The 13835-nt window shown below is 36.5% G+C and overlaps 1 protein-coding gene across 1 annotated transcript in view; it reads left to right on the top strand.

Moving 5' to 3' along the window:
* Nucleotides 1–1282: 1282 nt before the first annotated feature.
* The window catches only part of AGBL3 (AGBL carboxypeptidase 3), a 57112-nt gene continuing 44559 nt past the window's right edge, over nt 1283–13835 (top strand). The window contains exons 1-5 of the mRNA XM_055334575.1: nt 1283–1345; nt 2273–2333; nt 5090–5275; nt 9207–9314; nt 12640–12778. Of these exons, the coding sequence (XP_055190550.1) occupies nt 1283–1345; nt 2273–2333; nt 5090–5275; nt 9207–9314; nt 12640–12778 (557 nt within the window). The remainder of the gene's footprint in view (nt 1346–2272; nt 2334–5089; nt 5276–9206; nt 9315–12639; nt 12779–13835) is intronic.

The raw sequence follows: 13835 nt of genomic DNA, 5'->3' as shown, positions 1-13835 counted from the left end.
GAGCCACAGCTGCGCTCCTTCCAGCCGCTAGGGCTTAGGCGTGGCGGGGCAGGACGGCTGCACCCCGCAAGGAAGGACTGCGGGGCGGGGCTGGGGGGGACGAGGGGGTCGGGCCAGGGCGGCCGAAAGGGAAACAGCGTCGCAGACGAGCCCCGCCCCGCCCTGCGGGAAGCCCGCGCGCCCCGGGGCATGAGCCCCTCCGCGCACCGCGCGGTGCAGACGCGAGGGTGGCGGGAGCGCCGGGCCCACGCGACTCGCGGCCGATGAAACCCACCGCGCCGGGGAGGTGACGGTGCCTGCCCCCCGCCCCCCGCGGGCGCCCGGGCGAGGACCTGAGCGTGTGGCTTTCCCGAGGCTCCGGGTTCGCGGTGCCGCAGGTCAGCGCCTAGGTGGGCTCCTCGGAGCGCGGCAGGGCGCACGGGTTCCCGGGTCTGCAGCCGTGGCGGCGCCCAGACCGGGATGTCCCGGCCTCGGGATGCTGGGGACGTCCTCTCTGTGGCGTTCGTGGTTGTTTAATGGTCAATTGCTTTGGTCCTCGCAAAAGTGACAGCATCTTAGGACGGAGGTGCTGTTACTCGGTTGTCTTCAGGACCCCGGGGCGGGGGGGGGGGCGCTTGCGTGGAGGAGTAGCGATCGCGGCGGGTAGAACCTGCTGAGAGCTACTGCGGCTCAGGCGAGAGCAGTGGGGTATTTCCAGAGTATCTGCAGTATCCCGGACCATCGCACAGAGAGCATCATCTATAGAATAGTAACCACAACAGAAAGAGGAAAGTGTAGGGCAGCCATTTGAGCTTTTGGTCAATGGAAAATTAAGCAAAAATTTAAAAAAAAATTTTTTTTGACCATATTGTTAGATTTCATTGAGTAACTATGATTTTTTCTTTGATTCGTGATCTTTTTAAATACCCTCAGGATTATTCTGAACCTGCTCTGCCGGGTGTTGAACTAAATACGGGGCTGCGTGCCCTGGGGATTTCCTTCTCAATTAAATTATTCTCTTGATTCGTCTTTTACTGCGGTTTTGGTCTCCTTTTCATGGCAATGGAAGATTTCTTCAAATGTTCGAAGTTGAATGTTTGACTAGCTGTGTCCTAATTAATATAGGTTTTAGTGGAGCCTGTTGTCACTGTTAATTACATACAGTTGGCTCTATCCGGGGGTTAGTCATTTAATGTAATGAACACCTTCAAATTCAGCAGAAAACTGCCCAGTAAGTTCCCTAGAAATTGTTTTACAGCCTGCCTACGTAATAAAAGAGATTTCAAGCCAGTTATTGGAAGAAATGTCAGAAGATTCAGAAAAAGAAGACTATTCAGATGGAACAATCAGTGATGAAGATGAGTCAGTATGTTTTTCTCGACTTTATCCCTACTTAATTTCAAATAAAACTTGTGTTATCAATTCCCAGGAAAAAAATATTATAAACCCAGCTGGATGCAGAAATCAATTAGATGTTTAAATCACCTGTCACTGAATTTGGAAAATAATTTGAAAGCCAAGCTATTACCATGTGCAGTATGCCCCATCTCAGAAGAGCCTACATCGATACTGTCTTTATGAGAAAATATTTTGGCTAAGATGCTTTTGAGTTTTACTTAACAGTGTGTACTAAATCATTACTAAAGTTTTATTTTTATAAATCATGTTCACTTATATATATTAATTCTGTTACATCGTAGTATGTATCATAATACTGGATCCCGTCTGTTCTAGACCTACTTTGTATCCCCATAAAAGGTTTAATATGGCTCTGATGTAACAAAGGAAAGGACACGGAGGAAGAAAAAAGGAAAAAACAAAACACAATATTTCAAAATAGTTTGGATCTAGTACATATTTCTGAGCGATTTCCTTCACATTTTAGTGAATCATCACATATAGAGGTTAAGGTCCCAGAACAAGCTCCCTTCAAATAACGTATCACCCTTTAAGTCCATGGCTTTCTGTGCTTCTTTTTCTTTTTCTTCTTTTTGTTCATTTTATTCATAGTTTAAACTGTTCTGCCAAGTTTACCAAGAATCTTTAAAATTTATTCCCTCCGTACATTCATTAATATGACTTTAACCAATGAAAGATAAAAACTTAAAGGTTTCAGGATTTTTGAAGTGTTGGGCACTTTGAGACCAGTAGCCCATAATAATCCTTTGGGTTTTTTTCACTCATTAAAGATTAGATGCACTCAATTCTAAGTACTCAAATAGATGTAAAAAAATTTCTGGATTTGGAAACTATTGGTATTAAAAAAAACCATTATAAAACTCTCTTGTTTTAGGATGAGGATACCTTCATGAAATTTGTAAGCGAAGATATCCACTCGTGTGCACTTTTAACAGGTTTGAACTTGTCCATATAATCTCCCTTCTCTTTAGGATAAAACCTTGAGTATTCGCTCAAGGTCAATGAAAAGTAAGAAAGTGTAGAAACTAGAAAAAAGTCAGATTGATTAATATAGAAGTGCATTCTGATATTGGATAAGGAAAGAAATCGTATCCACTTTTATAAACATCTCTTGGAGTTCAGACTTTAAAGGTTTTAGATAAACCTGATATTTAATGAAACTAAAAGTAGTCATTATTTATAAAAGGCTACACTTAACATAAGGAATTACATAGGCATTTCTTTAAATAACTAGCTCTATAATTTACAGTATGACTCGAGTTATAATGGACACTATTTTTGAAGTACATCTTTATTCAAATGAACTATGCCCATGTAAAGAGTTTCCTTAATAAAACCATTTATTTGCAAGTGTACATATAAGTGGGATCTTGATGTATAGTTGATTTTTTAAAATTTATACATTTAGTATTGTATTTAGAGTTTTCAAATACACTAAAATATTCTAAATATTCTCATCACAGATTATCTGAAATTGAAGATAAGATTTTAATTTTTTCTTTTTTCTTCTTTTTCCTTTTTTTTTCTTTTCTTTTTTTTTAAACCATCATCCTAAAACAAATCTTTTGAGATACCTACTCTTCTCAGTTTGGTATGTATCCTTCTAGGCCTTTTCCTTTGCATTTATGCACATATCTATACTCATAGAAAATTTGTAGTACTGGTTTATGGACTTGTACTACTACTTGTACTTGCCACTCTTTTTCTTTTTAAAATTTTGATAATTTGTGGAAGAAAGGAGGTAACTCACCATTTTAACTAACATTTCCTTTATTGCTGAAGAAATTGAGAATTATTTTATGTTTGTCTATAGTCACTCTTATAATGAATTGCCTGTTTATAGTAATCCTTTGTGAATGTTGCTTATATTATTTAGAATTATTTTGATGTTAAATTTATCATTATTTATTTGTGGCTCTCTGTGTTTATATCTGTTTTAAGCTACAATGGCCTTCCCTACCCCCAAGGTCACCAATATAATCATCTAGCTTTTCTCTAAAGACTTTGCATTTTGGTATTTAATTTCTCCATAATTTACATTTACAAATAGTATGAGATATGGATCTAGTTTTATTTACTCATTCATAGCTGCCTTGCCATTTTTGAGTCATACTGTAAATTAGGCAAAATGTATCTGTTCACATAATGAAATACTAGATGCTTAATAACTGTTGAATAAATGGATCTAAATACCAAACCTGAGAAGTACAAGGGAAGGTATTATTATTCCTTATTTACATATGGTAAAATTTATGTTCAAAGAGGCTGCATTAGCCAAGCAAAATCATATAGAAACAAAGTGATAGAACTTTGCTTCTAGTCCAACTTGCTATATCTGCTTTTTTAAAGAAATAGCTCAAAACTAAATCTGGGTAAAAAGCCACATTTTGGCGGTGGGAAAGCAAGAGGAGTCAGTGAGACAAATGGAGAACCACGTATGTGAAAGGTAGGGAGAAAACCAGAAAGTGTTGCATCATAAAAGACAAGGAACATGAGCTTAGGGAGGTGTGATTTTTTTTTTTTATAAATTAATTTTTATTGGTGTTCAATTTACCAACATACAGAATAACACCCAGTGCTCATCCCGTCAAGTGTCCCCCTCCGTGCCCGTCACCCATTCACCCCCACCCCCCGCCCTCCTCCCACCACCCCTAGTTCATTTCCCAGAGTTAGAAGTCTTTATGTTCTGTGTCCCTTTCTGATATGGGAGGTGTGATTATCCACATCAAATTGATGCCCCAAGCTATCCCATAGAAAAAGACAGGGCCCCTACACTGCAAGTAGGTAGTGAAAACACAAGAGGCAATGCCATTGTGTTCTATGTAAATTATGCTCTTCGAGTTGTCTTACACAGTGATCCTAGAATGAGAACAGTTGTGACTGAGAGTTTACTAGCAACCTTTGAGAATATAATAATGCCAGTGGGTGGTGAGGAATTATGCTGATGGAGTGTATTTAACCCATTGGACAAATAGTTGCCTCAGTGTGATTAAGTTTAAGAAGATTCTACAGTAGGGGCATCTGGGTGGCTCAGTCGGTTAAGCATCTGACTTCGACTCAGGTCATGATCCCAGGGGTCTTGGGATCAAGCCCCACATCAGGCTCTGTGCTGAGCAGGGAGTCTGTCCATCTCCTTCTCCCTCTCCCCAGTTTGTGCTCTGTCTCTCAGATAAATAAATAAAATCTTTAAAAAAAAAAAAAAAAGACTTGGGTTGCCTGGGTATCTCAGTTAGGTAAGCATCTGCTTTCCATTCAGGTCATGATCCCAGGGTCTTGGGATTGAACCCAGCTTGGGCTCCTGCTCAACAGGGAGCCTACTTCTCCCTATTCCTCTGCCTGCCATTCCCCTTGCTTGTGTCAAATAAGTAAAATCTTTTAAAAAAAAAAAAGACTCAAAAGTAGACAATTTGCTAGAAAAGCTGCAAGAAACAAATGTTTTTGGAATAACACTGAGAATTCAGCATCAATTAATAGTATCTGAGTTCAACAAATACTTTTTTTTAGCTATTGTGAAGATCAGTTGTTATAAAATTTCAGTAGTGATTTTTTAAATGGCATGAATTATAAGATGATATCCACAAATATTCACAAATTAATGGTATTGGAAGGGAAAAAAAGAATATATTAAAAAATTTTAGGAATTGAGATTTTGCTGCTTATCACTCATGATTGTGTTTGAATCTTTTTTCAGGTGACTCTATTAGTGACCCATTTATCCCCCGAACTACCCAGATACTGTTGGAATATCAACTAGGGAGATGGGTGCCACGTCTTCGTGAACCACGAGATTTATATGGTGTTTCTTCTTCTGGTCCACTGAGCCCAACACGGTGGCCATACCACTGTGAAGTCATTGATGAAAAGGTCCAGCATATTGGTATGTTCTTAATTTTTGGAATTCAAATTTTAGCAAACTTACTTTGCCAACCTTAATTTTAATGAGGAAACTCATGGTCTTAGATTAGTACGTTCCAATAGGAATGTGGGATCCAAAGCCCCAAGTAGACAGATGACTCTTATCAAGCAACCTATGGAACAGGAAAATATTTGCAAACCACATATATGATAAGAGGTTAATCTCTAAAATACATGAAGAATTTCTATAACTCAGTAGCAAAAACAGTAATAACTAAATTTAAAAACAGACTGAGGACTTGAATAGACATTTCTCCAAAGAAGACATACAAACGGCCAACAGGTGCATTTATTGGCTTTTTATGTCAACTGTCTGATAAAATCCTTTGCACATTTTATGATTTGTTGTACTTATTGTCATCTTCTTGATCAGTGTTTTCTATGTAGTTAGATCAGCTTACTGTGTCATATATATTGCATACTTTTTTCAGTTTGTCATTTGCCTTTTATCTTTAGCATGCAGAATTTTTAAATTTTTATGTAATCATTTTGTCTATCACTTTTTGTGGCTTCTGGGTTTTGAAATTCTCATGTTTCTCTTAGTTCTATTCAAATTGTGATTAAAGTTTTCATCCGGGATCCCTGGGTGGCGCAGCGGTTTGGTGCCTGCCCTTGGCCCAGGGCGCGATCCTGGAGACCCGGGATCGAATCCCACGTCGGGCTCCCTGCATGGAGCCTGCTTCCCCCTCTGCCTGTCTCTGCCTCTCTCTCTCTCTCTGTGTGTGACTATCATAAAATAAATTAAAAAAAATTAAAGTTTTCATCCATCCCCAGGACATTTTGGTACAAGAACAAGCTCTCATTCCAGTTCTGTTAACCATCTGGCCACTTGTTTAAAAAATTATTATTTTTTGTAAGCTGGTTGGAAATGCCACAATTAGTGCTAAACTTTTAGGTCTAATTTTGAATTTTATTCTATTCTGTTGACTTATCAATATTATGGCATGAATTTTAAAGCTTTAAGCTAAAGCTTTAAAACTACAAACTTTGTTATATAATAAACTTAGTTCACACTATTACTTTATTTTTTCAAAAATTTTCCATTTTTTAGGCTACTTCTACCAAGACGTTTCTCCAAAGATAAATGTGGCCAATAAACACATGAAAAGAGGGGATCCCTGGGTGGCTTAGTGGTTTGGCGCCTGCCTTTGGCCCAGGGCGTCATCCTGGAGTCCTGGGATTGAGTCCCGCGTCAGGCTCCCGGCGTGGAGCCTGCTTCTCCCTCTGCCTGTGTCTCTGCCTCTCTCTCTCTCTCTCTCTGTCTATGTCTATCATAAATAAATAAATCTTAAAAAAAACACATGAAAAGATATTCAATATCTTTAGTCATCAGAGAAAAGCTAATTAATACCACACTGAAATAACACTTTACAGCCACTGGGATGACTGGGATCAAGGTCTGATAACATGTGTTGATGAGAAATAAAACATATGCCCTCCAAAAAACTTATGTGTACTTGTTAATATGGCAACATTGTTCACAATAGCCAAAAGGAGACACCCAAATGTCCCTCAGTGGATGAGTACTATGCCGTGGAAGTCAGAGGAGACTACATTTTACACTTTAACTTAAACTAAGCATTGTTGACTGTATGGAGCATAACCTGCTGGTGGGTGTATACATTGGTTGACAGCTTTGCATTGTCAACTAAAAGTTAAGTTATGTATGTCCTAAAATTTAGAATTCTTACCTCAGGATCTATACCCAAGAGATTTGTGGGCACATGGGCTCCAAGGAACATGTATAAAGCTTTTCATAGCAACACTGTTCTAAATAGCCCCAATCTGAAACAACCTGATACCCATTATAAGTAGAAATGGATAAATTGGAGCACTTTTATGTAGCATTTTAATGTATTCTATAGCAATAGAAAAGAACACATTACAGCAACACACCACAAGATGGATTGATTTCACAAATATGTGAAAAGCAGAGAAGAATATGTATTATGTAATTCAACTTATGTAAGTATAAAAATAGGCAAAACAAAGCTATAGTTTCATATCAATAATTATGTAGATGTATTTATGAATATATATATGAATACTCAGATTATAAAATTATAAAGGCAAATGAAGAAGTAATTACATTATAGTAAGGTCAATGGTTATATTTCAAAGGGAAGAAGAAATAAATGATTAGAAGGGGGTATGAGTGGAGATCCGAGGGGCTGGCAATGTAATAGATCTTGATCTAAGTGATATATGCTTTGTGATAAAGCAACAGAACTGTATTTCTTTGGTTTTGTACTTCTCATAAGTATGATTCCTCATAAAGGTTTTGTTTAAATATTTGGTTTATTTCAGGCCATGTGAGTTATGGGTAGAAGTATGTTTCAGTAGATTTTAAAAATGAGCACAAATAATTGGTAAAAAAAAGTATTTCATAATAGAATCTGGAAATAGACTAGCACATTTAGACCAAATTATTTTTTATAAAGTCACCAAAGCCATCCAGTGGAGATAAGTCTTTTTAATAATTAATACTGTAACAACCTGGTGTCCATGTAGCAAAAACAATAAACCTTGACCTGTACCCCTCTCAGCACACAAAAAATTAATTCAAGATAGATCATAGGCCTGGGCAGCCCGGGTGGCTCAACGGTTTAGTGCTGCCTTCGGCCCAGGGCGTGATCCTGGAGACCTGGGATTGAGTCCCACGTTGGGCTCCATGCATGGAGTCTGCTTCTCCCTCTGCCTGTGTCTCTGCCTCTGTGTGTGTGTGTCATGAATAAATAAATAAAATTTTTTTTAAAAGTTGAAAAAAATAAGATAAATCACAGGCCTAAATGTCAAAGTTAACATCATAATGCTCCTTGAAGAAAACATAGGACAGTATCTTCATAATCATAGGATATGAACAGTTCTAGAGAGGACCCAGAAAGGAAAAAGAAACAATAAAAATAAGTTAGACTTCATCAAAATTTAAAACTTCTCATCAAAAGACATATTTAACAAAATGAAAAGGGGGGAATCCCTGGGTGGTGCAGCGGTTTGGCGCCTGCCTTTGGCCCAGGGCGCGATCCTGGAGACCCGGGATTGAATCCCACGTTGGGCTCCCGGTGCATGGAGCCTGCTTCTCCCTCTGCCTGTGTCTCTGCCTCTCTCTCTCTCTCTCTCTCTCTGTGTGTGACTATCATAAATAAATAAAAAATTAAAAAAAAAGAAAAGGCAAGCCACAGTCTAAGAAAATATTACTGGCACATACCTGACAACATGGGTGCAAACTATACGAAAAATCCCTACAAACCAATAATAAAATGAAAACTAATTAAAAATGAGCAAAAGAGTTGAATAGATATTGCTCAAAGGGGAAGACATATAATGGCTGATAAATGTGGAAAAAATATTAAACATGGGAAATGAAAATGAAAATCGCAGTGAGATACCACTTTACAGGAGGATGGCAGAGTTTTTAAAAATTTTAAAGGCTGACAACTCCAAATATTAGAATGTAGAACTGGAACTAGAGTTGGTATGAGTGTAAAATTGTGCAACCACTTTGAAAAAAGGTTCAGCAATTTGTTTCCTTTCTAATAAAAGAGAATGGACATCTGTGTATTTGTCAAAACTCATTGAACATACAATAAAGATTTGTACATTGCGTTATATGTAATATGTAAATTTTAGAGCAATAGCATGCAAGTATTGACCTAGGTCTCAAAAGTCTTTGTGTACTTCTGCTTTCTCTTAAACCCTATCCAGCTACCATGGAACAATCCATAGCTAGCTTGCTGGATAGTTGAAAGAGAGAAAGCCTGGATAGTTAAGCCCTGCGTGAAACACTAAATTTTAGCCTAGATATACCAATGAATAGTTTGAAAATATACAATAAAAATTTCCCATTTTATTTTGAAGTAGTATTCAAACAAAGTTTTCTCTTTTCTCCCCAGATTGGGCTCCTTCTTATCCTGAGCCAGTGTACACCCCAACAGGCCTAGAGATGGAACCCCTTTATCCAAATTCCAAGGAAGATACTGTGGTTTATCTAGCTGAAGATGGTGGGTACATAATGAGACATGTTGCTATAAAATATAATTTGGTACCTGGATTCATCCCTTAATTATATTTGCTTTACTATTTATAATGGAAACTACAGATTACCAGGAAGTCCTGATCTCTATCAAGATGTTTGGTTACAGATTGATTCAGATGTGGATTTAGTGCTAATTGTATTCTTGAAGGTGTACTGCAGTTTATGCAAAGTTACTTTAAAATGAAATATATTGCTCACTACAATGGAGGATTATATTTAGAAGGAATTATGCTTCATGTCAGTTTTCAAAGATAAATCCAGGGTAGTGTTCTACAACTATCGTTGCCTCTCTATTCATAGGTCACATTCATGAAATCTTCCAGATGACTTTTTGTTTTGTGCCAGTTTGATGCTTTCTTGAGATTGCACCTTTAAAAGGGTTTCAAAAATACCCTACCCTGCAACTAATATCTAAGATTATATTTCAGGACAGTGTTCTTAACGGCCGGGATCAATATTTGTACTTTGAGAACTCTAGTAATGCAAAATCTCATATCTGTTTTATGATAGTATGTAATAATCAAACATAGGTGTCTCAGCCTATACTCTAAAAGTGTTTTATACTCTCAAACACTCTAGGGTGTTGCTCCTAAAGCACCCATGTAAGGAAGTAAGGGACTCTTGCACCATTTCACCATCAGAGTTCTATATCTTAGCGATAACTTCCAGAGAGTGTATATATATATATATATATATATATATATATATATATATATATTAAATAATATATATATATTATTTAAAAGGATGGCAAAACAGAAAATTTTAGCAGGATTGTTTCCTATGTAGTAAGCAATTCTAAAAATTATATACTCACATATTTTTTAACAACTAGAATAAAGACAAGCATCCCTGATTTTTTTATTTAATTTCAAATATTTACATGGCTAACCTGCCTTAGAACTTCCATATGTAACTTAAATAAGATCTGATAAAATATTAAAATAGTTGAGGTGAGTCAGTCAGGGTCTTGTCAAGAATGGGATGGCATACTTGGAGTAATTTAAGAAAGTTTAATGGGAGTATAATTACAAAAGTGGACAGAATTAAGGCAGACTAACAACGTTGGTAAAGCAGCATAGGACTGTCTATAGAGCAAAATCATTGTGTTTCCTAGGCCTGAGAGAGCCAGATGTGTAGTATTAGGAGAGGGAAGTCCCCAAACAACTGGATGTATAGAATTTTGGGTTCCTATTACTTTTTCTAAAGATTTTTTCTTTTTTAAATATTTATTTATTTATTTATTTATTTATTTATTTATTTGAGAGAGAGTGAGTGTGTGCACAAGTAGGGAGAAGGGCAGAGGAAGGGAGGGGGAGCAGACTCCCTATTGAGAAGGGAGCCCAACACAGGGCTTGATCTCAGGACCCTGAGATGATGACCGGAGCCGAACCCCAGAGTCAGATGCTTAACCAACTGAGCCCACAGGTACCCCTAAAGATTTTTTTCCTTAAAGATGTTCCATTGTCTTGTGACATTTACTGTCTTTATTAAAAAGACAACCATAATTTTTATCATTGTTCCCTCTATGTATGATGTGTCTTTTTCTCTCTGGCTGTTTTCAGCAATTTGACTATGATCTGCCTAGATTTGGATACCTTTATGTTTATCCTGCTTGATGTTTGCTGAACTTCGTAGGTCCATAGGTTAATAGAGTTGAGATTTTCAAATTTGAGACCTTTTCAGTCATTATTTCTTTTTTTCCATATTATTCTCTTCTGTCCTTTGGAATTCCAATTACACAGATGTGGGTTTCTAGCTATGTTTTACATGTCAGTGTACCTTTTTTTTTTTTCCTTCTCTGTCCTTGAGTTTGGATTAATTGTATTTAATTTTTCTTTTAGTTCAGAGAGTCTCTCTTTTGCAATATCCAATTTTTCTTAAAACCATCTAATCTTTAATTTCAGTTATTGTATATTTTATTTCTAGAATTTTCATTTGGTTCTTTTTTTGTAGTTTGGGAGGTTTTTTGAGACTATCTGCTTATTCATTATCTTTATCTTTTCCTTTAAGTCTTTAAATATATGTATATATATTCAAAGTCCTTTCTTAATCCCAACATCTGTATTATCTTGGGGTGTGTTGAAAGTGTGTGTGTGTGTGTGTGTGTGTGTGTGTGTCTGAACATGGATCATATTTTCCTTGCTTTTCTTTGTGTTTCATAATTTTTCTCAATCATATGCAGGACATTGTGAAAGATACCTAGTTGGAGTCTGTTCTTTTTAAAAATTATGCTGAATTTTGTTCCAGTAAGCAGCTAAATTGCTGGCAGATCATTTTACTTCCTTCAGCCTTGGTTTTGTTTTATTTTATTTTATATTATACTCTTTTATATTTAATTTTATTTTATTTATGTATCTGATCTGAAGGCAGTTGCTTAACCAACTGAACCACCCAGGCATCTTGGTTTTATTTTTATGTTTTTTATAAGGGCATATCTATTTTCCTTTTGTCTTAGTCATTTAGTTCTAGGTCATGGTCCTTACCCTTGGATGTGGTACTTATACCTAATATGCAGCCTTTCTGGAGTCGTGATTGAATGCCTGAGGTAGTCAACGAAGCCTTTCCATTCTGGATAGTTTAGAAGTACAGTATATTTTCTAGAATTGCATATCTAATATCTCAGTCCCACAGTAACTCACTCTTATCTTGCTGAGTCTTATCCTGTGTTTATATAGCCAAGCCCTTAGCCAAGGACCAGGGAACCACCACTGTAGACTGTTGAGGCCCTATGTAGCTTTCTTATCTCTGGTGTCCTGCCTCGTAAGTTTCAGCAGCCTTAAGCAACAATCTTGCCTCCTCAGCTCAGTAAGACTGCTCTACTATTTTTAAGTGCCACTTTTTAAAGATGTAGTTAGATGGTATTTCCAGGAAGAAAGGCTAGGGTTAGCCATGGCCTTATTTCATGTATTTATTTTTTTCAAACATTCTATATAGTTCTAGTCTGTGTGTTATCCATATATATGAAAACAATTCATTTTCTTTGGTCTAGTTTTATAGATATTTATAGTGAAAGGGCAAGTTCAGGACCAATTACTCCATAATAATCAGAAGCAGAATAAACATTTTTAATATGAGAAATACATGAAATTATTTGGGGCATTACTTTTCTAGTCTGAATACTCTTAGACTTTTGTATTTCAACAAATCTGTATGTTAGTGTCAAATTACTTTAAAATTTAAAATCTTTAGTGATACTTCAGTTATATTGTGGCTTCAAGCTCTCTATATATAGAATATATACTTTAGACATGGCTTGATATCTTTATGGTATCTTCTTCTATCATCAGCTTACAAGGAACCCTGTTTCGTGTATTCCCGAGTAGGGGGCAATCGAACACCCCTGAAGCAACCTGTGGATAACTATGACAATACTTTGACGTTTGAAGCAAGGTTTGAGAGTGGAAATCTACAGAAGGTAGTCAAAGTGTAGGTTTTAATTATTTTTATTTGAGGAGCTAGACCAACTACTTATTATTTTCTGTATTAGGTACATTAAAGTTTTAGTATTCACAAATGAACTGCAGTTCCTTGAAGTATGATGCAAATTAGAGACAGGTTCGAATTCTGGACTCAAATACTCTGAACCAGTTTCTATACTGTACATTTTTAATTTGCCGGTGTGAAATGTTATTCAGACACACGCACTGCTTCTCAAACTTTTTAATGGAATGGTGTTTGGGATGAATGTCCCGTAAAATATGTTTAGGAACATGTGTACTATCTAAGGTCATTCTTTAAAAAATTTTTACTATAAAAATATTTAAGTACAGAAAATAATACAGTTCTCCATTAACCATCATATACCCTTCACTAGATGCAACAGCTATGGTTTTGCATTATTCATTTCATCTATTCTTAGGTCACTGTTGATAACACACAGTACACACAAAGGAAGTACATAGTGCTGATGGAATAGAAGGTTACTTGGTAAAGAAAAAGTCACAACTAACCCAGTAAGACTGTGTGTGTATACGTGTATTAAACAAATGTATCAATAAAACTATTTTCACCTTTATTTAAGTATCCTCAGTGACTAAGTTTGGAGAATGCAAATAGTTACCAAATACAGTCCTTGGAGAGTTTCAAATTTTTAAATGTATGTGGTTATATTAATTTATATGTTTTAAACCTTTCTCAGTGATAGTGTTTCAGATCCTGAGACTGAATCCAATAGAAAACAGGAATATATATTTGAAGTAAAAAACAAAAAACAAAACATTGGACTTTGAGTTTCAAGAGCTCTTTAATCATTTCTTTTATAGGAAACATAATTGGGCTGAAATAAAGAATTTTTCATTAAATGCTCATTTTAATGTGCTCTCTTGAATTACAAAAAAATTAAAAGGCCTTTAGAAAATTAGCATAGAAGCAGTTTCACATCCAATAGAAGAGGAAATTTCAAAACTTTTATTACTTGCTATTGGATGCTGCCTAAATAAGCAGTTTCAGGGGAAAAAGGCTTTCTGCAAATAGGTAAAAGTAA

This window comes from Nyctereutes procyonoides, unplaced genomic scaffold (genome assembly GCF_905146905.1).
Source record: "Nyctereutes procyonoides isolate TBG_1078 unplaced genomic scaffold, NYPRO_anot_genome, whole genome shotgun sequence".
NCBI classification, from domain to species: Eukaryota; Metazoa; Chordata; class Mammalia; order Carnivora; family Canidae; genus Nyctereutes; species Nyctereutes procyonoides.
The sequence above is the reverse complement of the archived record's forward strand: the minus strand, read 5'-3'. Positions and strand labels throughout refer to the sequence as shown.